The sequence below is a fragment of the Nestor notabilis genome, unplaced genomic scaffold, assembly GCF_000696875.1.
Source record: "Nestor notabilis isolate BGI_N333 unplaced genomic scaffold, ASM69687v1 scaffold711, whole genome shotgun sequence".
Taxonomy (NCBI): domain Eukaryota; kingdom Metazoa; phylum Chordata; class Aves; order Psittaciformes; family Psittacidae; genus Nestor; species Nestor notabilis.
Genome location: NW_009913997.1, coordinates 88,765 through 110,255, shown reverse-complemented (window position 1 = coordinate 110,255; position 21,491 = coordinate 88,765). Strand labels below are relative to the sequence as shown.

The 21,491-nt window shown below is 44.0% G+C and overlaps 1 protein-coding gene across 1 annotated transcript in view; it reads left to right on the top strand.

The window, feature by feature from the left end:
• The window catches only part of PRKCH (protein kinase C, eta), a 91,194-nt gene that overhangs the window by 24,043 nt on the left and 45,660 nt on the right, over nt 1-21,491 (top strand). Inside the window, 6 exon segments of the mRNA XM_010023440.1 lie at nt 129-163; nt 1,621-1,709; nt 3,344-3,473; nt 4,384-4,511; nt 6,597-6,740; nt 7,476-7,649. Of these exon segments, the coding sequence (XP_010021742.1) occupies nt 129-163; nt 1,621-1,709; nt 3,344-3,473; nt 4,384-4,511; nt 6,597-6,740; nt 7,476-7,649 (700 nt within the window).

Genomic DNA, 21,491 nt, shown 5'->3' with positions numbered 1-21,491 from the left:
CTGGGCGGTTTTGCCCCAGGCATCTGGTCATTTGGGAGCCCCTTGTGTTTTGGCTCTTTTCTGTAAATGATCTGGAAGGAGACTGGCATTCTGATGTTAAATTATGTTCATACTTTGTATTTGAACAGGGGCGTATTTGGGAAGCAGGGATACCAGTGCCAAGGTAAGGTGCTCTTCTCCTGCGTGGTGAGTGTGTAGGATGTGCTGTTTCAGGAATGCTTTCCCATGCTGCTGGGACATCCTATGGTTATAAGCTTCTCTGAAGTCACCACTCCTCCCTAGCCAGCCAAAACTGTGCATTTAAGCAGCTGTCAGGATGCAGGGGCAGCCACCTACATTCATACAAACACCTAAGGGTCTGGTTCCTGTGTTTTACCCTGTGCCGATCCACTGAATTCCTGAGTACCTGCAACACCCAGCTAGGCTTGAGACCTTCAGGGTCTCTTCAGGACAGCATTCAGCCAGTATTCAGCTGGTATTGGTACACAAAGTACCCTACTGGAATGGCCACCCTCTTTCTTTGTCTCCCTGTGAAGTTCAACAAAGTGGAATTAGGAATGTGACTTCAAAGGGCAGTCCTGTGTGCTGGCACAGCACTTTTGTCTGAATGCATGTTTTGGCTGAATGATGTTTATGGTGCTTGTTTGCTCTTAATTATTGTTCTGCCTTTCCCTTTTTCTGTGGTGAGATGACAGAATTACTTGCTTTAGAGGTGCATGGTCATTCAGTATAGCCTTCTAATGCAGCCTGCTTCTTGTGCAACATAATAGGGTGCTTGTGTGCCCATATGAAAGGAAGCTGCATGTAAATAAAATGGATATCCCACATAAAATTTCTGGGTGAAAGTGAATCTTACTGATAACTCTTCATGAGCCCAAGCTTAAGTAAGCAACAAACAGAACAGCATGGGTCCCTGCAACACATCTGCAGCTTGCAGTTTCCATTACAAAATCTCCTTACATATATGATAGCTCTGGCCCTTAGTGGTGTCTGCAGTGCACTCTGGGTTATGGAAGTTTATTCCAGCCAAGCCAGCTTCATACCTGGAGAGAGCCCAGTTCTGCTTTCAGGCTGATTAGCCCTTTTGATGGGGACTAGCTAATTAACCTAGACATAGCACCATTCTGCTGCAGTTATCCAGCTTCCCAGACAGAAGCATTGCACTGAGCCTCAGTAACAAACTAACCTGTTTGGGACTCACGTGGATATCCAGTGTAAGAAGCACTAATGCCACTGAGATGTAGGGGTGACTGAGTATCTCAGATGTGTGTTCTTTAATGTTGCTTTCATACGTTGTGTGAAATACTCTTCCCTGGATAACTATTGCAACAGCAATTTCTTAGTTCGTTTGAGAAGTAATACTGTTGTTATATGTGCATCACCCATATTTTGTATAGACATCTGTTTTCTAGGCTGTATGAATGATCCAGTGCAGAATTTCTGTTGCAGTGGGGTGGAGATGCATCTCCAGATCTGTTGGAAATGCCAAGCCACTGATTATTTTTCACATCTTTACTGTGTCCTGATGATAACAGCTGAGCCTGAAAGAACCCAGCTGGTGGGTTGGTGTGTTTAGAGTCTTTCAAGAGCTCTCTTCAGCATGCCTCTTTTATTTCCTAGTATGCACCTGTGTTGTACACAAGCGCTGCCATCATCTAATTGTTACAGCTTGCACGTGCCAAAACAATACTAACAAGACCGATCTCAAGGTAAAGTCGTGTTGGTTATTATGGGTCATGATAATTTATGATGCTTCTGGGTTGCTGGGGGTTGTCCTGTAACAGAGTCTACTCTGTGTTATCTTTATTCATGGATTTAGAAGTGAGAGTGAGTGATAGGGACATGCAAAAAGGCCATGTGGTATCATCTAGTTTTCCTTCTGTCAATGCTAATAAGTGGTTGAACTAGTACATAGTTTAGGAAGGTGGGTGTCTTCACTGGAAGACATAAAGAAATAGCAAATCCACTGTTTTCTTTGGTAATTTTCTTGCATGATTAACTGTGTTGTCATCAAAACTTGATGCCCAGTTGTTAATGTGGATTCCTCTGCTTTAAAATTCAACCACTCATCTTTGTTATGCCTCTTTTTTTCTCTTCTGGTAACTCAAAGTGGCCATTTAGTCACTGCTTCACACCTTTACTCTAGGAAATTATGTATGTTTTAATAAAGAACCCTTGCATAATTCGTGTTTCTGAACACTTGCTTTCTTGCTAGTTTTGGCTGTATTTGACAGGAGTGCAGTTCTTACTTAAAACTGCCCTGTGTATTGTGTGTCTCATTTCTATAACTGGAAATTGTTTAATAACTATTTGATGAAAATTCAATTGTAATATTTTCAATTGTGTGTGTCGTGCAGAAACCTGTTTTCCAGTGCAAGATACGTATTTGCTTTTCTTCGTTATTTCTTGCCTCCAAACTGCAGTGCTAGACTTCTTAAAATGACCCCATGCCAAGCCAGATGAAAATAAGTTAAAATGCCTAAGCTAAAGTGCAAGTTAAATAGTGAGGTTCCTTACCCCTCTCTTAGGATTATGAAGGGTTTATAACACCTTTAAAAGAAGACAAAGGTGAGGAGAACTGCTCACATCAAGTTCATAGTTTCAGTTGCATCTTTGACGTGACTTAATGAAGTTGTGGGTTTTCCCTGAATCTTCCAGGATCTGCATGTTCAGAAACAAAATTTAAAATAACAAAGAGGCTAAATGGGTGTTGGTTTTTCAGCAATGCAACGTTTTCTAAAGTGTCTTTGAGATGTGAATGATTCATAATTGGAAAAGAACAAGGTTAAAAAGGGGATGAGAGGAAGTGATACAGTGAAATGTGGGCTGAAAGACTGTTAATTACAAGGAGGGTGAGAAGAGAAATAGAATTTTAGGAGCTGGGAAAACTATTCTATGTTAAATTTAATAAAATCAGCAGTTTGACCTAAAGTTGCATGTTTGCATATAGTCTGCAAGTTAATAATCTGAAAACTGGTTAGTTACAAAATGCTGGAGCTTTAATTTGTATGTGGCACTTCAGCATGATAGGTTTGTGAAGAGCTAATCCACACTTCTAATTCTAATTTAGGTTTAAGAATTTAAAATTGGCTAGGAGACCCTCTTTAAAATCTGCCTTGTCAGGTAGCCCAGCCTGCCCAGCAGGGAAACCAGAGCAGGCTCGCAGCAGGTGAGGTTGATCGCTCAGTGTTCACTTGCAGTAAACCTCAGTGAGGTGACAGACTGGGACGTTTTCTGAGATGTAATTATTTTTTCATAGTTTTACACTTGAATGCCTGTATGTAAATGAACATCAGCTCATATAGATGTATATATTTGAATTTTAAATCTGTGCTTTTTTCAGGTGACTGAACAGAGGTTTGGAATCAACATTCCTCACAAGTTCAGCATTCACAACTACAAAGTCCCGACTTTTTGCGACCACTGCGGTTCCTTGCTCTGGGGAATCATGCGACAGGGTCTACAGTGTAAAAGTGAGCAGCTTCTAACTGTAGCCTTTTTCACAAAATACATACATTTTTAGACTTTCGATGCACTGTGTGGGCTTGATTTCTGTAACCTTCAAGAGAAAGCTGAGAAATTAATATTCATCTTTGCAAAAGTTAAAAAACCCACTGATCTACTTTTTAATCTCTGGCTGGCGGAAGGGCTCTACTTTGCACTGTCAGCACAGTTTTGTTTAACTTGCATTATTGAAATCATTCATGGGTAGCACTGCTTCCTGCATTCATTTTTCCCTTTACCTGAATGTTTTTCCTCAGCTAATGAAACAGGTAACAAGAAGGCAATTGAGAAGAAGAATGGTCATTGCTTTAGGTTGACTACCCTGTTTGTCACACTGTTAATTGATGACAAAATGTGTCCTGGTGTTTTGCTTCAGTGATCCAGACTGTACAATCCTAACAGTCTCCATTTACCTTCATCTCCCACAAGAGGGTGTGTGTGTATCCATGAGTGAGAGCAAGAAAGGTTTTAGTTTCCTGCTGAACAGTATGTCTCTAAAATTAGATACCTGCAAATGCAGGGGAAGTTTGTTGCAAATTCTAGAGAGTTATAAATACTAATTTTATCTACAGGCATAGCTACAATGGTATTTATATACCTGACAAACATGTGCTTGTGAATAGCTTCACATATGGCATCCTGCTTGAAGGGTTTGGGGTATATTCCTGATTTTCAGGATTTTATCTTCTTGAGAGTCCTGATTTTGCTTCTGCTGAGATAAGTAGCAAAAATCCCTCTAATTTAAAGACACAGAGTACATCCATATTGGTATATTTCCTAAAGCAGAATTGCTAAATGATTTCTCAGCAAGAAATCCCTCCAAGTTATTTTAATCATTCCTTTGCTTTTACTTTGTATCCCTACTATCACCCTTGTCAGTCTGTAAAATGAATGTCCACATCCGATGCCAAGCAAACGTTGCACCGAACTGTGGGGTGAACTCAGCAGAGCTTGCTAAAACCTTGGCATGCATGGGTCTGCAACCAGGAAGCATTTCCCCAAATTCGGTGAGTCTTTTTCTTTATCCCTTCCTCCCCTTCACCCCTTCTTTATGTAAAACACTTACAGCCAAGTCTTTACGTGGTGCAAGAGAAGTCAGAGACTTCAGTTATGACAGATGGTGTTGGCAGTGGACTGTATGAGTAGGTTGTTACTGTCTGTGGCTTGTGGCAAAGACTTCACCTGGAAAATGGATGTCTTATATCCTGGTTTACCCTTGTGGAGGCTTTAGTCTATAGGTGGTGTTTTGTTGTTTGCTTATGTTTCACATTGTTGTGACTCCATTCACTCTTTTATCTGTTTGACATGAGCGAGAGGGGAATAAGAGCCATAAATAAGTGATCAATATAATCAATGCTATACCTTTTTTTATTTTTACTGCAAGCACAAATGTTCTGTTTGCATTTATGGTCTTGTAACAGAGCAAAGGAAGAGCTCAGCAAGAGCCTAGGTTCTCTTCACAGCTTTGTCACTGTTGTTCTGAGTGATTTTTGGGAAACATTTTCACTTTTCACTACAGTTTTCCTGGCTAAATTCTGTGGTCCGGGTCAACACAACATTATCTCTGTCTTTGTTGTCTGAGACATGGTCCTAGTGAGATTATTGCCAGGGTTGGGACATATCTGTATACTTTCTGCTTGTCAGTACTTAAGGCATCCTAAAAATCCAACTGTTGTATATCTGAATGTATTCAGAGAGTTTAAAACACTCTGTAAGAACTTGATTGAAAATGCCCATACTCAGTAGTGAAAATTAGAGCTGTCATTTGATAACAAGTCGGTTTTCATCATGTTTCCTTTGAGAGCAGTATTAAAAGGTGAGTTTGCTTGAGATCACAATAAACAATAATAAAATGTTGGTCTATTTATTTTCGTTTGACCAAAAGAAAATATTAATCCCCAAAACATAATTGCGAGACATGGTAAATCTTGTCATACAGTTAGCCAGCTACATGGGTCAACAGGTATCCTGGGAGTTACAGGGAAACACAAGTCCCTCACTTCCTTCTCAACTCCGTAAAAATCAGCATTTGTTAGCATTCATTGTTTGCATAATCTTCACATCAAAAGGAGATAAAACCAGGAAAATAAAAATCTTTGCTTAGTGTTCAACAATCTCCTCTTGTTATATGTGAGCTAAAGGCTGTAGGTGAGTGTTCAGACTGCTGTAAGCTTAAATCTGTTGGGAGTTTTGCTGGGTGCTGTGCTGAGTGCACTTGTGTTTTTCCCCATAGCAGGGGTTGCTATTTCTATGGCATTTGAGAGAAGTCTTCTGTACAGGAAGAATTTTGCTTTACACCAAAGTAGTCACAAGGTGGAGCTCAGGAAGTCCGTGTGACTTTGTTCGGACTAATTAACTGAAGTAGTCGTTTATATGCGTACACTCATACCTGGAGAGCTGTGAATAGAGGGCGCTGGAGGTTGACTGTTCTTTGCATATCACAAATAAAGGATCTGTAGAAATGTGTACTGATACTGCTATAATTCCTGAAAGTCCAGACCCTTGCTGCTGGCATGGGAATTATGAAATGGCCTTCCATTACATTTGCAGCAGAGGAAGAAGCCAGCAGTCAGCTGTGGAGAAAAAAGGCTTTGGTGTTTTGGTCCCACTGAACTGGGCTTTGAGTAAGAGTCTTAAAATCAGGTAGGAACCTAAGAGATCAGATGAAATCTGCTTGGGTTCTAGACCTCACCAGCACTTCACATGTTGCAGGAATTACGGTTTCCCTCACTCTGATGTTATGTAGGAGACTTCGATTTCCACACTCAGTGTCTTATTTTCCTGGGGAGTGAGGGTGGAGAGAATCGGGCTTGCCTCTTGGATCTGCTGGGCATTGGTTTTACCACTAAGAACTCCCAGGTCAGGAACCAGCACTGACATCTCAGCACAGCTCTGCATGGCGCTGAGGTTGGCCAGTCACACATAGCAGCTGTGCGGAGTAGTGGTACCAATCTGCTTTCTGTTACAGTGGCCATACAGTGCATCTGAACAGGTCCTGAATGCCCAGGTTGGTAGGTTGACTGCATGTGAGCACCCCTGAAGCAGAAGTACAATTTCTGTGCAGATTGATGCTTATTTACTTTCTTCCACAGAAACTGGTTTCAAGATCTACTTTGAGACATCAGGGAAAAGGCAGCCTGAAAAACAGCAACAACATTAGTGAAACCTCAGCGAGCAAACTTGGGATCAAAGACTTAACCTTCCTTCGTGTATTGGGAAAGGGCAGTTTTGGAAAGGTGGGAGTTATTTGTGGCTCTTTTGGGGAAAACCACATTCCTTATTTAAGAAGCTCCAAGATAGATGAAGTTATTTCATAATGTGGCACACGGGCTGTTCAGTGAAGTATGCTTTGTGCAACAAAGTTGGTTACAGAGAGCAGGGAGAAGAGGGAAGAGAAAGAAAGCTGACAGCAAAGTAAAGAATTGGATATCACAAGAAATAAAAAAGCAGCCAAAAGAACAGATGCATGCCATGGCCCATACCAGTAGTTACTAGTGTGTGTGTTAGCACTTGTTTGGGCAGCATTTCTTGGAGCATGTGAAGACTTTTCCTTTAAAGGAAACAAGGCAGTGGTTTCAAATGTGGTGAGATGGGGGTTTGATTTCTCTGCTTTGCCACAAAGACAATGTGGAATGGTGCATTTGAATTTGGTAACTGAGGAGGGAGGTTGGGTGAATGGCACTGCTCAGGGGGTTTTTCCTGGCACAGTGAATGAGCTTCATCCAGCTAGCCCTGCACCAGACATCGGAGCAACTTGTGTGGGTATTTCTACGTGGACAAGCCTGCTGCAAACAGTAGCATGTGTGTCGTTGATTGTACACTGATGCTCATACTAACAGGCTGACTCACTTGCATCCACAAGCCTGGTCATGAGATAACTGACCTTTGTAGTGTGAGAAAATGTGAGAGGCTCTGTGTTGCTCACAAAGTGAAGGCTCAGCCCTTGCAATTCACCCTCCCCTGTGGTTTAGGTGATGCTTGCCAAGATGAAAGAGAGTGGGCAGCTCTATGCAGTGAAGGTGTTGAAGAAGGACGTCATTCTCCAAGATGACGATGTGGAATGCACCATGACTGAGAAACGCATCCTTTCCTTAGCAAGAAACCACCCATTTCTCACCAAGCTCTACTGTTGCTTCCAGACTCCTGTAAGTATAGCCCAGGTGGTGGGCAGCCTTCCTCCTGACACTGGCTGACATGTTCAGGACAGAGGCCCTCTCCTGTGTACGTGGTCCCTGGCGTGTTGTAAATGTCCATCTTAGAACCAGGAGAAAACTTCTTTGCTCAAGAGTAAGCAGGACACTCTGCTGTAGTCCACCTCTAACAACTGCTGGGCATTTGGCAAACAAAATCCTGGCTTGTTCTAAGCTCCCTGTCAAAATGGTAATAACAGGGAAGTGTGTCATTTGTGGTATGTGTACCTCAGTGCAGGACTGCACATGCGCTGCCTGTCCAGCTCAGAGCCTCCTGTGGCGTGTGCATGTGGCTGGGAGCTCATTGCTGGTGTGGGTGGTGAGGAGGAGTGGCTGTGATGGAGGCAGTGGCTGCAGCAGTGTACCAGCGAGGTAAGTTTGGGAGCCCCTGAGCTAAGCTGTTATTAGGACCAAAGCATTTTCTGTAGCATACCTCTTCCAAACTGCCTGGGCTCCTTTCCAGGTACTTTTAGCCATTGCTGAATGGTAATAGAGCTTGTTTTCCTCTTAGAAGAGGCAGGAGAAACTTGCCCTTTTAGTCGTGGCTTCATTCCTCCTACACAAACCAAAAAGACTGTGGGGAAAAAAAAGGGGGGAGGGGGGGGCAGACAAATGGGTCCTGCCACACACCCATTTGTTACTCTTCTCACTGGGGTGATGCAACAGCCAGCTATGGAGTTTAAGAATTGTGCTCATTTAGGGTGGAGCCCTTGCATAGGCTCATGTAACAGAAATTAACTTGAGATGGTTTGGGTTTGTTTTTTTCCTATATACACGGTTCACAGAGCAGGTGTGCTATATAGCAAACAAAACTTAGAGCTCACTGTTGTCACTAGTAACCAAGGAAACTCCTCTTGTATTTTATAACGTGAAGAAACAGAGCTCATATTTTAATGGCTTTCCCGAAGTTCTCATATAAATGTTGGAGATGTCCAGTATTGGTGTGTGCTGTTTGAAGTCAGATGTAGGATAGCAGTGGGTTTTGTGAGTTGTTGCTGTGCCCTTTACTATGGCTTTGCTTACTGAATTGCAAAGTAGATGTGAAAATAGCAGGTGTGCTGCTGGGCTACGTAGAGTATTTCCCATGAACCTAAAAAAGATTTAAGGTCACTGTGCTAGTACTGTCCATCATCTTCAGAAAATGAATGCAATCTGCTATGGGTGCAGACAAGGTCTGCTGGGCTGATGAAGTAATTGCGGAGTCTTTTGTAAAGAGGAAAAAAAATGGGAGAACTCAGCCTGTTTAGACTAGCAAATTGAAAGCAAAAAGAGGATCTGATTGATGTCTGCAGATGCTGAACACTGAGAAGGGAAACGAAGCTGTCAAGATGCTGGCTAAGATTAAATGAGTCTAGACTGGCCATGGACACAGTTAGACTGGAAATGAAAAGGAGGTTGCTAAACAGTAGAGCAGCCTGTAACAGGAATTTCTGGACCAGCTTGTCAGAGGAGCGAAGAACCCCTCAGCCCTTGCTGCCCAGAACGCAGAGCTGGTCAGTCTCTGAAATAGTGCCAAGGAAGTGGTGCTTGTCATAGCAGGACCCTGTTATTGCCAGTCTTTCCCAGGTTCCTTTTTTACTTGAATCTCACTTTGCTTCGTTATCTGGATTCTCAGTAACAGAAAACCACTTGTCTCAAATAATGCACAAAACCAGAAAGGGAAGTGTTTACAGAAGAAAAAGTAGATTTCAGACTAATGTGGTTCATTGCATCTTTTGCCCATGTTCTGCACTCGGTGCCATCCACTTCAATCCAGAATAACCAGGTTTAAATTGCTTATAAAAGCATAATTAAATCACTTTGCTATATTAGAGAAATGATTGCAACAGTAGGGTATTCATTGGACAGAGTTGTTCCAGGAGGGCTTAGCCAGGCTGATACAGTGCTTGGGGCTTCTGCTTGTTCTTTACATGGCATGATGCTATCCTCTCCATTAACACAAACTTAGCAGAAAACAATATTATAAATTTAAAAATAAAAAAGAAGTGAGTAACCACTTACAGCTGCCAGCCAGTGTTTTGAATATTTAAAAATGCTACTTATGTTTGGAGTTGGGGGCAAGGTTACACAAAACAATACCTAGTTTCACTTTAAATTATGTGGAAACCACATCACATGTGTCACACAGCCCAAACTCTGAAAGTATAGTATTAATGGTTCATGTTATAAAAACCCAAAGCTTGACTACAGTCAGCCGTGGGGATCCTGGATAAATAATGATCTGCTGGGCCTGCCCTTAGGAAACTTTCAAGAACTAGCCTGTTTGAGGCTTCTTACCATTTGTCAAAGCCAACTCAGAGCCCCATCCCATAAGATGTGTCAAGACAGGCTGGGGGTAACTGGCAGTGCCAAGTTCAGTATAAGCCAGCAGTGGAATCTTATTGCACATAAGTTAAATTATGTCCTGGGCTGCTTCAGGAGCTCAGGGGAAGTCATTATCCCCTATCCTTGGCACTGGTGAGGCTGCATGTAGAATAGGGATGTCCAGTTATGCTCCCCTTCCCACCCAGTTATGCTCCCCTTCCCACCCAGTTCAAGAGGAAATTGTGGAACCTGGAAAGGAAGGACCTTGGAAGTGCCTGAAATGCTCCAGCAGTTTGAGGACAGAGTGCTTAAAGGGATTGAGGGTTTGGCTGGATCTAGGGACGTTTGAATTCTGGCTTTTGTATAATATTCCACCCAAACCAGCAAACTCTTCCCCTGACTTAAGCAGCCTAGGGGGTAACTTAAACAGCCTGGGGCATGTCTGTGCTGCATGGTGCCATCCATGTCATGTAGTGACAGTAATCTAGCATTAGCTGAGCTGGCACAAGTATCAGAAACAGCAGTGCATTACTTGAGTTCGTCTATATTGCTGCTACTTTACTGACCTGTTTTAGAGCTAGCTGAGGGGGTTTTGTGCTTACATTAGCCACTGATGTTTTCCAGAAAGGTTTTCTGCTCTCTTCTGCTGCCTCTGTGCTCACTGTGGTCCTAATTTCGTCTCAGCTGCGGCATAAGTGGTACCCGCAAGCAAGGGCTGCAAATAAAGCCCAGGGTGAGCTGAGGCTGCCTGACCTCCAAACAGCCTCCTTGCTGTGTCACAGAGAAATACTGCTGCCGCTAGGTGGTAGGAGCTGCAAGTGTTGTCTCTGCCTCGTATGGGTCACAGCTTTCAGAGCCTAAAGAGGAAATATTAGCTGCACAGCAGGCTGGCAGAGGCTGGATGTGGCCCTCTGCGTGCCCAGTGCTTGGCTGGGCAGTTTTGGACTTGCACCTCCAGATTCCTTTTCTGTGAAAGGCAAGGAAGGAGTTCTGCTGCTCCCTTGCAGTTAAGTTGTGCTCAAATGCATCTAAGTGTGGCGATCCTTGTTCCCCACATCTGTTTTAATTAATTAATTTATTTATTTAATTGAAAGCCTTGCTTTGGGGACTTTCCACCTTGCCTACATCATTTACCTCTGCTTTTTCTAGGGTCTTAGAATCATCCTTTAGTGTTAGAGAGGATTATGCTCTTGCTCCGGTAATCTGTGAGTTGCTGACAGGTGCTGGGACCTGTGGATAATCGTGGATCCTGCACTGGGGGCACAAGCACCAAAAAATGCTTGTTTCTGTTTACCTGACACTGTCATCCAACACCTCAACAATACTGTCCTAGAACGGGTGAAAGAGCTATATGTATAAATAGCTGAGTTAGTAATTTAATCCTGGGGAATGCGGATCCTGGAATGTTTTAATTAAAAGGAGTTTGCAGTAAGAAGGTCTTGTCTTCTTGGGGTTTAGGAACCATCCTTCCTGTGCAGGTGGTTTGCTCTTAAATCCCTTTGTCTCCACTCATATGCATGAGAATGAAAAGGGCTGGGGGAGATCAGCTTCCTATGCAAATAGTGTCAAATACCTTCTAGGTTTTATGTTTATTGCCCTTATCCCTTTTCTCATGCTTCCAGGGGACCCGAGGCGATGCTGTTTCCAGCACTGTCCCTGCAAGCCTGATCGTTACATGGATTTGCTTTCGGTGGCTCTGCTGGCAGTTGCTGAGGCACAGAGCCTGCCCGTGCCGTTCCAAAAATAGTGAGACACAAGAACTTGGCAGAGGGATGTGATTTTTCTATAACGAGCGTCCTTCTGAGATAATAGCTAGCAGGAGTGCTGTTGAAGCCAATAGGGACTGGCCCAGAGACTCCAGGGCAGCATAATAATTGAACTGGTCCCATTTTACGAGGGCAGCCTGCAGTCCAGCACGCAGCTTTCTGCTCCCTTTACAAGCCAAAGGCTGATGTCATGCTCTCGACATGGAAGGGGAAGGTTTCTGCGCATCTCTGCTGGTTCTTGGGGCACTCGAGCAGTTCTCCCATGGTCACCAAGGGCATCATGTCATGGTTCATCCAGGTATTTGGAGAGATGAGCCTTTATTTCACCTCCTGTAAGTGTTGGAGATAACCTGGAGCCTTTGACAGGGGCATAATTTTCAAGTGAGGGCCCACCAGCCAAAGTGGTGGGACTGAGCAGTGGCTGCTGGCTGGCTGCTCACCCACCCGTTAGTCCCCATATGCCACAAGAGAGGTCTAGGTGCCCTTGTGTGTCCAGGGGAGTCCCTCAGTCATGGTCCTTCCAGTGGATCTCAGCATCAGCCTAGTTGTCCACCACCTACTCCATTGTCACCAAATGGGCAGAGTGCAGGGCAGCCCTGGGGCTGAGCCTAGAATAGTTAGAGGTAAGGAAGTCTGGAAAGGCAGTGGAAGCCTTCCCAGGGCTTTGGTTAGATAAACAAGTGTCCTGACACAGGCCTAGGAACATGCTGGTGGGTGGTAAGGAAGTGGTGAGGCCTCTTTGATGTTTTCTTTGAAAAGTGCTGGAGAAGGGGCTCTTTAGGAGCAGAGAGGACAGCTTTGATCATCTCCCAGGCACTAAACCCCCAGCCTTCCCTCTCTGGCATGTCGGGGGAGGCACAACTCCATACATGCATACACCCAACAGCCAAGTGAACTTCTTGGATGCTTTTCTACAAGCATTGAGACCCTTTTCCCCTGTTATTGAACATCGAGACCATTGCTAGCCCCAAGCCACTGTGTTGGAAGACCAGCGCACACTTTTCTTGCTGCCAGTCAAAAATGAAGTTGTTGATGGGGACACCCTGTTTCTAGGCTTGGCATTTTCCAAAAAGCTTGGTACAGTCTAGCATGCCTTGTGGCTATAAACACAAGGCACCCTGCTGGAGGCTGGCTTTTTCTGAGGTCAGGCTTGAAGGAGCTTGGATTGTGTTTTTACCTGGGACTCTGCAGGGGAGAGTTAGGGGTTTTGGGGGGCTGTTGGACAGGGAAGTACAGGGTAACTTCCTCTCTCCACCTTTGCTGTCCAGTGTGGCTTCTGCAGGTATGTGCACCATGGTGCTCTTACACTGGCTTTGTGACCATGGGAGAAGCAGTTTGTTTCTATCTTTCTCTGGTTCCTGTTCTGTCTAGCAGCGAATAAAGGCAACCTGGTAAAAAGTGTGTCTCCCTGTGGTTTTACAGTGTTCGTATCCAGCAAAGCCCATGACATCTTTGCTGGTATGCCAGCTCTGGTTGCCAGTAAATCGGATGTGTGAAGCCTCCAAAGCCCAGTCTGAAAGGCTCAGCTTTCTCTGATGTGCACAGTAACACCTTGTGATGGTCTCTTCGTTGCAGGAACAAATGTGGTCAGAGTTTTGGTTGGGGTTTTTTTGTTGGCAGAGTGGAGGATGAAACAAGATCTGGCTGACATTTCTGATTTGATCTGTGAACTTTGCTGGGTGTCCACACTTAGGCTGCACATGGAGGTGATATGAGCTGAAGTGAAAACATGAACCGAAGGGTTAGCTGCCATCATCATGTTGTAGCTCCTGAGTGTAACTTTCCCACCCCCGGTTGTTGAGGGACTCTGGGTACTTGTGTCTTTATGAAACTGAGAAAATGCCTTTCTCCATCTGCAGTGGCTTATGAGAGAGATTGTAACTTAGACTTACCAAGTTTATTGCAAGGGGAGCTGAAGGAGATGCTGTTGCCAATGGCTAGCCACAGCATGTGAAACTAATATTTGTCTTTGACCTTAAAATCAAGGAAGTTGCGGTATAAAAATGGATCAGAATGGAAGCAACTCACAAGCAGCCTGAGCAAGCAGGTGCCACTAAGTGTAGCGGAGGAGGGGAGAACCAAAAGAAAGGGCAGTCAAAGCTCAGAGAAGTAATTAAACAAGGTGCGACCCAGCAGTGCTTTAGGTTTCAGTCTCTTTAAATCCATATTGCTTCCCAAGTGATGTTTAGGGTGAGAGGATGGACCCACAAAGCTGTCAAAGTAAGCAGTTTCCAAGTGGCCTTTGGGTATTTTGGCACCCTTAATTTTCCTGAAGACCTTTGGCTGAGCTTGTAGAGCTCTCTAGCCTCCATGACAGGGGGGTTTGAACTAAATGATCTTGAGGTCCTTTCCAACCCTAACTATTCTATGATTTGCCAGCACAGTCTGAGGGCAGCAAGTATTGCACAGTTCAGTATTTTTAAAAACAGGCCAGAGCTGTCTGAGATAGGTCACTCTGAACCAGAGACACCAGTTCCAGCAGCTTTTTTCTGAACCAGGGGCTGTAAAACGAGCATGATCTTTACAGAGCTCATACAGGTCTCTTCTGAGACACCATGATACCAGCAGCCAGCTGAGGGGTGCAGATGTCCTATGAATCTTTGATTAATGGATGATGTCTATATCTTGCTACATTCTAATTCCTTATTCCTCAATTTATTCCCCTCTAAGTTCAGCCAGCCCTTTGGTTTTTGCTCTTTGAGGTGGGAAGGAGTGTTTGTGTAGTTTTCTGTGCCACTTTATATGGTCTGGAGGGGAAGATTTAATTTTATTTATTCTTTCAATTAGCTTTGATTTTTTTGAATGTTTTGTTTTAAAGGTAGCTAAGATGGCTTGCTTTTCTTCTTTAATTGGGATTATACAGGCTTTTTTTGGTATGGAATTTAATAGGTTGACCTAGTGTCTGAGATGCATTTAGTGTTTTTCCTAGTTGTGAGTTTTGGTTGTTTTCTACTAGATCAAATGCAGATGAACAAGAGTGATAAAAGACATCTTTTTGCATGTATGTGGAGTAAAAGTTTCTTCTGAAAAGATGAGCTAATCATGTAATGGTGGTATGAATCAGACCATCTTAAGGGAAGGGGATAAAGAGGAAGGATGCACATATGGTTCACTTGTGTATCCCAAAGGCTGCATTATTCCAGAAAAATGACTGAATGAATTTGTGTGTTACAAAAACTCTTCAGTCTATAAGCTTGAAATTTCAGCCTCACAGTTCAGAAAACGGGCAGAAATTTGGAGGTGTAGTTAGATTTGTGATTTTCTTTATCTATTATTTTCTGGGACAGGTGAACACTAACTCCCATCAGCTTGCCCCACGTTGTGGTTATCATTGTTCAGCTCTTCTGGAATGAGCTCAGGTTTCATGCTGTGCTGTGCCATGCACACATGCGTGCAGAGGCAGCCTTTACCCTGAGGGACCCCACAGAGTTTATTTATGCAAATGGGAAGAGCCAATTTGTTATTCTCTAGGTGATGTTTATGTGCCTGACTGCCACACAGGAGAACCTGCATTGTGCCCACTGTCAGCAGCGTCAGATAGCAGAGTGCAGTTGTAAGTAATAACTGGCGGTAACTGTCCTGTTCTGGGAGTTGTGATGATGATGCCAGTGGCTTTGTTAAAGGAACTAAAACTGAGCCTGGTATGGGAAAGTGACCTGCAGTTCTCAGAAACATGCTCACCGGCTGCCCAGCCTGGAGCAGATGCCACGTGCACCTTATCCCTGTTCTGAGTGCTTAATTTCACTGCACCCGCTTCTAGCTAAAAAAAACCAAACCAACAACAACCAAAACCCAAACCACCCCAAAACCATCAGAAGAAAGAAATCTTCCCTTTTGCAGCCTTTTATATGTGCCACATGGTGATCTCGCCATCTCGATAGCCCAGGGCTGTATGTGCCGTCTGTGGCACACTCCCTTGCGTAGCTTGATGTCTCCTAGGCAGAAGTGGTTCCTGAGGCTGATGTCCACTTCTGCAGCCACTGAAGCAGAGGTAAAACGGCTGCCAGAGCACCAAAAAACCAGCTGGCAGATGGCTGTAAAACCTGCTGCCTTTCTGCCGCCACCTTGCTTGTCTGGGAAGTCTCATGAGCAGAGTAGCAGCAGGTACCATGGCAGTCATCATCCATGGCATGTTTGGGAAGCACCACTAACATGTGCATATAATTCAAGCTGAGCACCATGGAGGTGCTGCTTCTCCTCTGCTTGATGTAGTTATTCTGATTTGAAATCAAAGGACCAAATCTTCACCTAGCATAAGTCAGTGTCTTGCTCCATTGCAGTCAGGTGAGTGTGGCTTTGACACTGTCTGGAAATTGGGGCTGAGCTAGTCACATCTGCTTCAGCTGTTGTGAACACACACGTTGCTTTCAGTGAGCCCATTCTTATGACACCTGCAGTCCTCTCTGGTTTTGAAACACTGCCACACATAATCCCCCTGAACAGCCTGCCCTCCTGTAAACTTCCTAGATAGGAACAGTACTCAGCTCACAAGGATGTGGTGCATCCTTGGTCGAAGGGCTGGGTATGGAGGGAAGGCATTTCAATGCAGAGTAGCAGCTGAGTATGGTTCTTGGTTCTGTTACACCTAAGAAGATAAACATTGAGAAACAAACCTGTTTATTATTCCTCCTCTGAGTCCTGCGCTTTGCAGTGTGTTGACCCAGATATGGATGGCCACTTGCACTGCTCGGGGAGTTGGACATGTGGCTTTCCAAAGCCTGGTACAGAGACAGCACAGTTTATTTGCATGCTCCTAGCAAGACCTAAGGCAGATTGCTTTGTGTGGGGGTTGTGGACCACAAAGGGAGAACAGGAACATTGGGAGCGCTGAGGGAGCCTGCCAGCTCTTGTAATTATCTTGTAATAATTTGCTTGCAAGCTCCCTAAGCCCTGCTACTCTTTTTTTGGAAACAATAAACTTTTGCTGGGAAGCAGTGACACAGCTGTCTCTGTATGGAGATAATTTTGAAAGCCTGCCTTCTGCTCTGCAAAGCATGAACTGCCAAAACAGTGAAAAACTACTGTTTTCCTGGGAAAATCCTTTGGCTTCAGTGACCTCAGATTGAGCCCAAAGCTGATTTACTAAGGAGTTGTGCTCATGAATTCTTTCCAAAAAGATGAAATGCAAACTTAGCAGAATTGCTGAGCCAGGAATTCTGATTAATTCTTTTTTTTTTGGGGGGAGGGGGGGGCGGGGGCAGATTGGACCATTGCTCTGAAGCACGTTTAACCACGTCTCTGTATCCTTCAGATGCTGACTTACATGGCAGCTGTTGGCGAAAGAAGATGCTTGGGTGGAATTACTGCTGGGATGTGTCCTTGGTGGGTCAGCTCAGCCCCTTGTCCTGCAGAGAAATCAGTGTGAGCAGAAGCAGTGTCTGAGAGAGCTCTGCAGTGACAGGGAGGTGCAGAGCTTGTCCAAACCTATTCCTGGTGGCTCTGAAGGCTGGAGAGCAGACACCCATTGGTGTTTCCCAGTGGGTCTCCTGAACCTCTGCTGATAACTTTCCTGGGAGAAGTCCCCTCTGATCCATGCTGCCCTTGGCACAACAGCTCTTGTAGGGCAGATAGGGAAGGTAGCTTTACTATTACAGCCTGCATATAAGAAACATTTCTTTCCCCATCTCCCCCCTCCATGTTTCCTGAAGGGGGCAATGGTGCTGCCCTGTCCTCTTAGCGTGAAAGCCTGGGATCAAAGGTAAGGCTCTCACCCCAGCTTTCTTCAGAGGTCTTTGGTCTTGTGTAGGTTGTATATGGACATCAGCTAGGAGGTGGAAGTTACCCATCACACTGAATTATTTGGCCGTGCAGAGCGAAAGATGCTCTTTTAGTAAAATTTGGATATTTTTTTTTTCCTCCTGTGATGATGCAAGGAAACGTATGAGGGTTCAAAACAGCTTGCTTGTAGAGCTGGGGAGGACAGAGGGCTAAAGTGGTGTTTGAGTTGGATTTCAGTGAGTGTTTGTGTTTGCAAGGGTCAGTAACCAGTATGTGGATTGTCCCACCCAGTGGCTTTTGCACTCGGGACTCTCTTCAAGCCCCACCAAAACCCCGCTAAGACAACAAGCAAATGAAGCTGGTATGTGTAATTTCTATCAAACACTGTCATTAGGACATAGTGTGTGATTTCAACAGCCCCTGCCCTGCTAATAGACAAATAACTAGGAATGGCAAATTAAAATTTAAACAAATAAATCTTAAAAAAATCCCAAACCCAAAAAACCCCCAACACCCCCAAACAGTTCTCTTTCACTAAAGTTGTCAAGGCTAATCAGTAGCCATAGGCCAGCCTTGAAATAACCCCACCTGATCCCATGGACTTTCTTTTTTTCCTCCAAGTGTTTCTTTAATTTACAGTAACAATTGCTCTGCAACTTATTTATCTCAATCCCAGCCCAGAAATGGTGCAATGTGATTTCCTCATATGGCTGCCACTGCTGCAAAGGCTTTCACGTCACTGTTTCCTGTTGACTCAAATGCTCTTTTCTTACTCTTGCTGACGTCAAGCAGAGATAGCAGATCAGGGAAGACTTCTGAGTAATGCAAAATAGAAAAGTAGGAACAATTTCTTCACAGAGAGGGTGATCAGGCATTGGAACAGGCTGCCCGGGGCAGTGGTGGAATCACCATCCCTGGAAGTGTTCAGAAACTGGGTAGATGAGACTGTCAGTGATATGGTTTAGTGGTGGTCTTGGCAGTCCTGGGGTAATGGTTGGACTTGATGATCTTCGAAGTCTTTTCCAACGTAGTTGATTCTATGAATAGAAATCTGAGGATTTCAGCATTAAGCCCTATCAGAAAACACTCCAGCTTTCAACTCCTCCTAATTCCCTCTGGTAGTTCCTAAGAAAGGAGGCACATACTTGAAAATTTGACCTGATTTAAAGTTATCTGACCTATCTGTTGTTTTAATATTTCCTTTCCGGGTGCCTTCTTAATCTGTTTATTTACTCTTAATCTGTCTGCTACAAATTACCTTCCTCCCCCCCCCTGCCCCCCATAAAATAGCACTGTTTATTTTATTTCTCAGTGATTCCTGGAAGAACGGTTGGTCTTTGCAGTTTGGCAAGCTAATGGTCTTGCTTAAGAGTGAAAATGGAAGTCTGCCTGGCTCTTAGATGCTGTTCCCCAAAGGGTGGTTGTTAGTGCTGATTTTTCTAATATGTGTTGCCAGGCATGTAGCAGGCCAGTGCACAAATGCTGTATTGTAAACAAGTTATAATACCCATCCTGCTTTTTAATTCAGACACCTAACAGGATTTGTAAGTGTTAGAAGACTGGACAGACAATTAGCTGGACATCTTAAATTATTAAATATGTATATATGTGTGTGTATATATATATATAGCCCAAAGTTCTGTAATTATACTTGACCTGTGAAGTGAGACCATGGGTGGAGGTGAGGCGTTATGATGATCTGTAAGGTCCCTTCCAACCCAACCCATTCTGTGATTCTATACCAGCTCAGGTTTACAGTTAGTCTGAAGCAAGAGCTGTTTGTAACAAAAAGCTGGTAACGCCATGACAGCAGTGATGTGAATGTTAAATCTGGCTGTTTCAGCGCTCACTGGAACATTTGAGAAGGAAGTAGTATCTTCTTTTAAGCATCATAGTAGAGATGAGTACATCCAGAAGACGGAGATGGGCCATGGAGTTTTGTCCACACTGGAGAAGCAGTTTTATGCTAGGAAGAGTTAACTTTGTTTCCCTGAAGCTCACCTTTAAGGAAAGAGTAGAAAATAGATGCATGTTCATCTAACTGTATGCATGTTTATACAAGCATATATATATATATATTACTTACATAAATACACACACCTACCCCCCTCTGCGGGTTGCTAGTAAATTCCTTCCTGTTGCAGATCTGGCAAAAGGGATTTCTTTTTTAAGTATGGGCTTGAAGAGATGCCTGGACAAGCTGGGCTAGGTAAATATGTGTCATGTGGAGAGATCAACAAGGAAGGAGGTGGGGAGGAATAACAAGGAGATGTAAAAGCTGGCCTGACTGGCAAGGCAGAGGTGATAACTGCGCTGCAGCTGGAGGAAGGGTTGCTGAACAGGTAGGCACAGCATAGCCAGGCTCAGTTTAACTAATGCAGCAAAGATGTGGCTTTAGAGATCTGATGTGGCCTGAAGAGCCGAGGTTTGCTGGTTTGCAGAGTTTGTGTTGCTGTCTTAGACTGGTGCCGTAGACAAACCAGGCTGGGTGTCTTTCAGCAGCCCTATAATAAAGGCAGAGTGAAACAATGAAGTATTGTTGTTTATATGTACCGGAGATAACTCTTAACACGTGGCCTCGGTGCTACACACAGTAGTATTGTAAGATTGCCGGGAACACATCTATCTTAGCTTCTGGAAGGAGCCCAGAAGGAGCTGTTGAGCAGAGCCCAGGATGGGGATGAGAAGCAAGCTGTTCTCGTCTGTCATGAGCCGTTTGCTTTCCTGCTCGTATCCAGAGAGGAATGAAAGGATTCCTGGTGGCTTTTCTTCTGCTCTGTGCATCTCAAGATGTTAATACCAGTAGTCATTTCAAGCTGGCTAGCTGCCAGAAAGTGGAGCATGACAATGCCTATCCTCTTAAACTTACAGAGGGTTTAAAACTAGCTTGTAGATGATTAACATCAGATCTGGGAAGGGGCTTGTGGGGAAAGAAGGCCAAATAGTGACATTAAAAGACTGACTGGTCTCAACTGAATTTTATGTCAGTTTTCCAGTCTGCTTGTTCCTGATACTCTGAGTAAAACTGAAACAATCAATATCAAATATCCTGAAACAATTACTAGGGGAAATTTTTGAACCAGACTTCAACAATTCCAGGGTTTAGTTTTGTGTCAAATCATTGTATGGCCTTTCTCTTTCAAATAAGTGAGCACCCCTTTTGCGTGCACTAAACCTGTACCCAGACTGTTAAGCTGTCTGTAGACTTCTGCAAAAGCTAGAACAAAGCCAAAACAGAAACCTCAGAGACCAGCAGCTGTGGTTGGTGAGCTGAACTTTATCAAACAGGTTGCTTTTCTGCCCAGATGAAAAATTGGTTTATACTTTGTCCTTATCAGTTCCTTCATCGCCCAGAAGTCTCTGCAGGTTAATCAGAGGAAAGCTGAAATTGGAGGGTCTGTCAAGCAGCTGCCATGGAAGCGTATGGCAGGAAATCCCATTCTGGAAAAGAACATGTATTCCCCAGAAACAGTGTCAGGATACCCTCCGGACAATGTCCTCATGTGCTGTTGTGACAAAGCTGCAGTCAGAGAGCAATCTAGTTATGCACATTTTAATATGGAGTCTATTTCCCCAAAGATCTGAGGTGTTTACTACAGAGTGAGTGACCTTTTACAGATTTCTCATGTGCCTGCCCAGCTTGGAGAGTGTTGTTGAAAGGGTATCACTCTCTGCTGATTCAGGCTAAGGACAGTTTGGGAAACCCAATGGGAGCTGGTTAGTGATGAGCACACATCTACTGATATGCCCAATCCCCATGTGAACAAGAATTCATTTCATGACAGCGGCAACATTTCTGGCAGGAGAGCAGGGTAAGGAGGCACTAACAGCTCTTCCTGGTATTGACTTAATCTGTCCTGGAAAAGTTGGCATTCTTTCTTTTTCCCCAGTGTCTCATGAGTGTTTAATCTGTTTTTGTTTGGTAGATAATAGTTTTACTTAGAACTTTCTAAGCCTGTCAGAGGATATGATTAATGCTGTTCGTATCTGTTGTGTTTGCCTGTGTGAA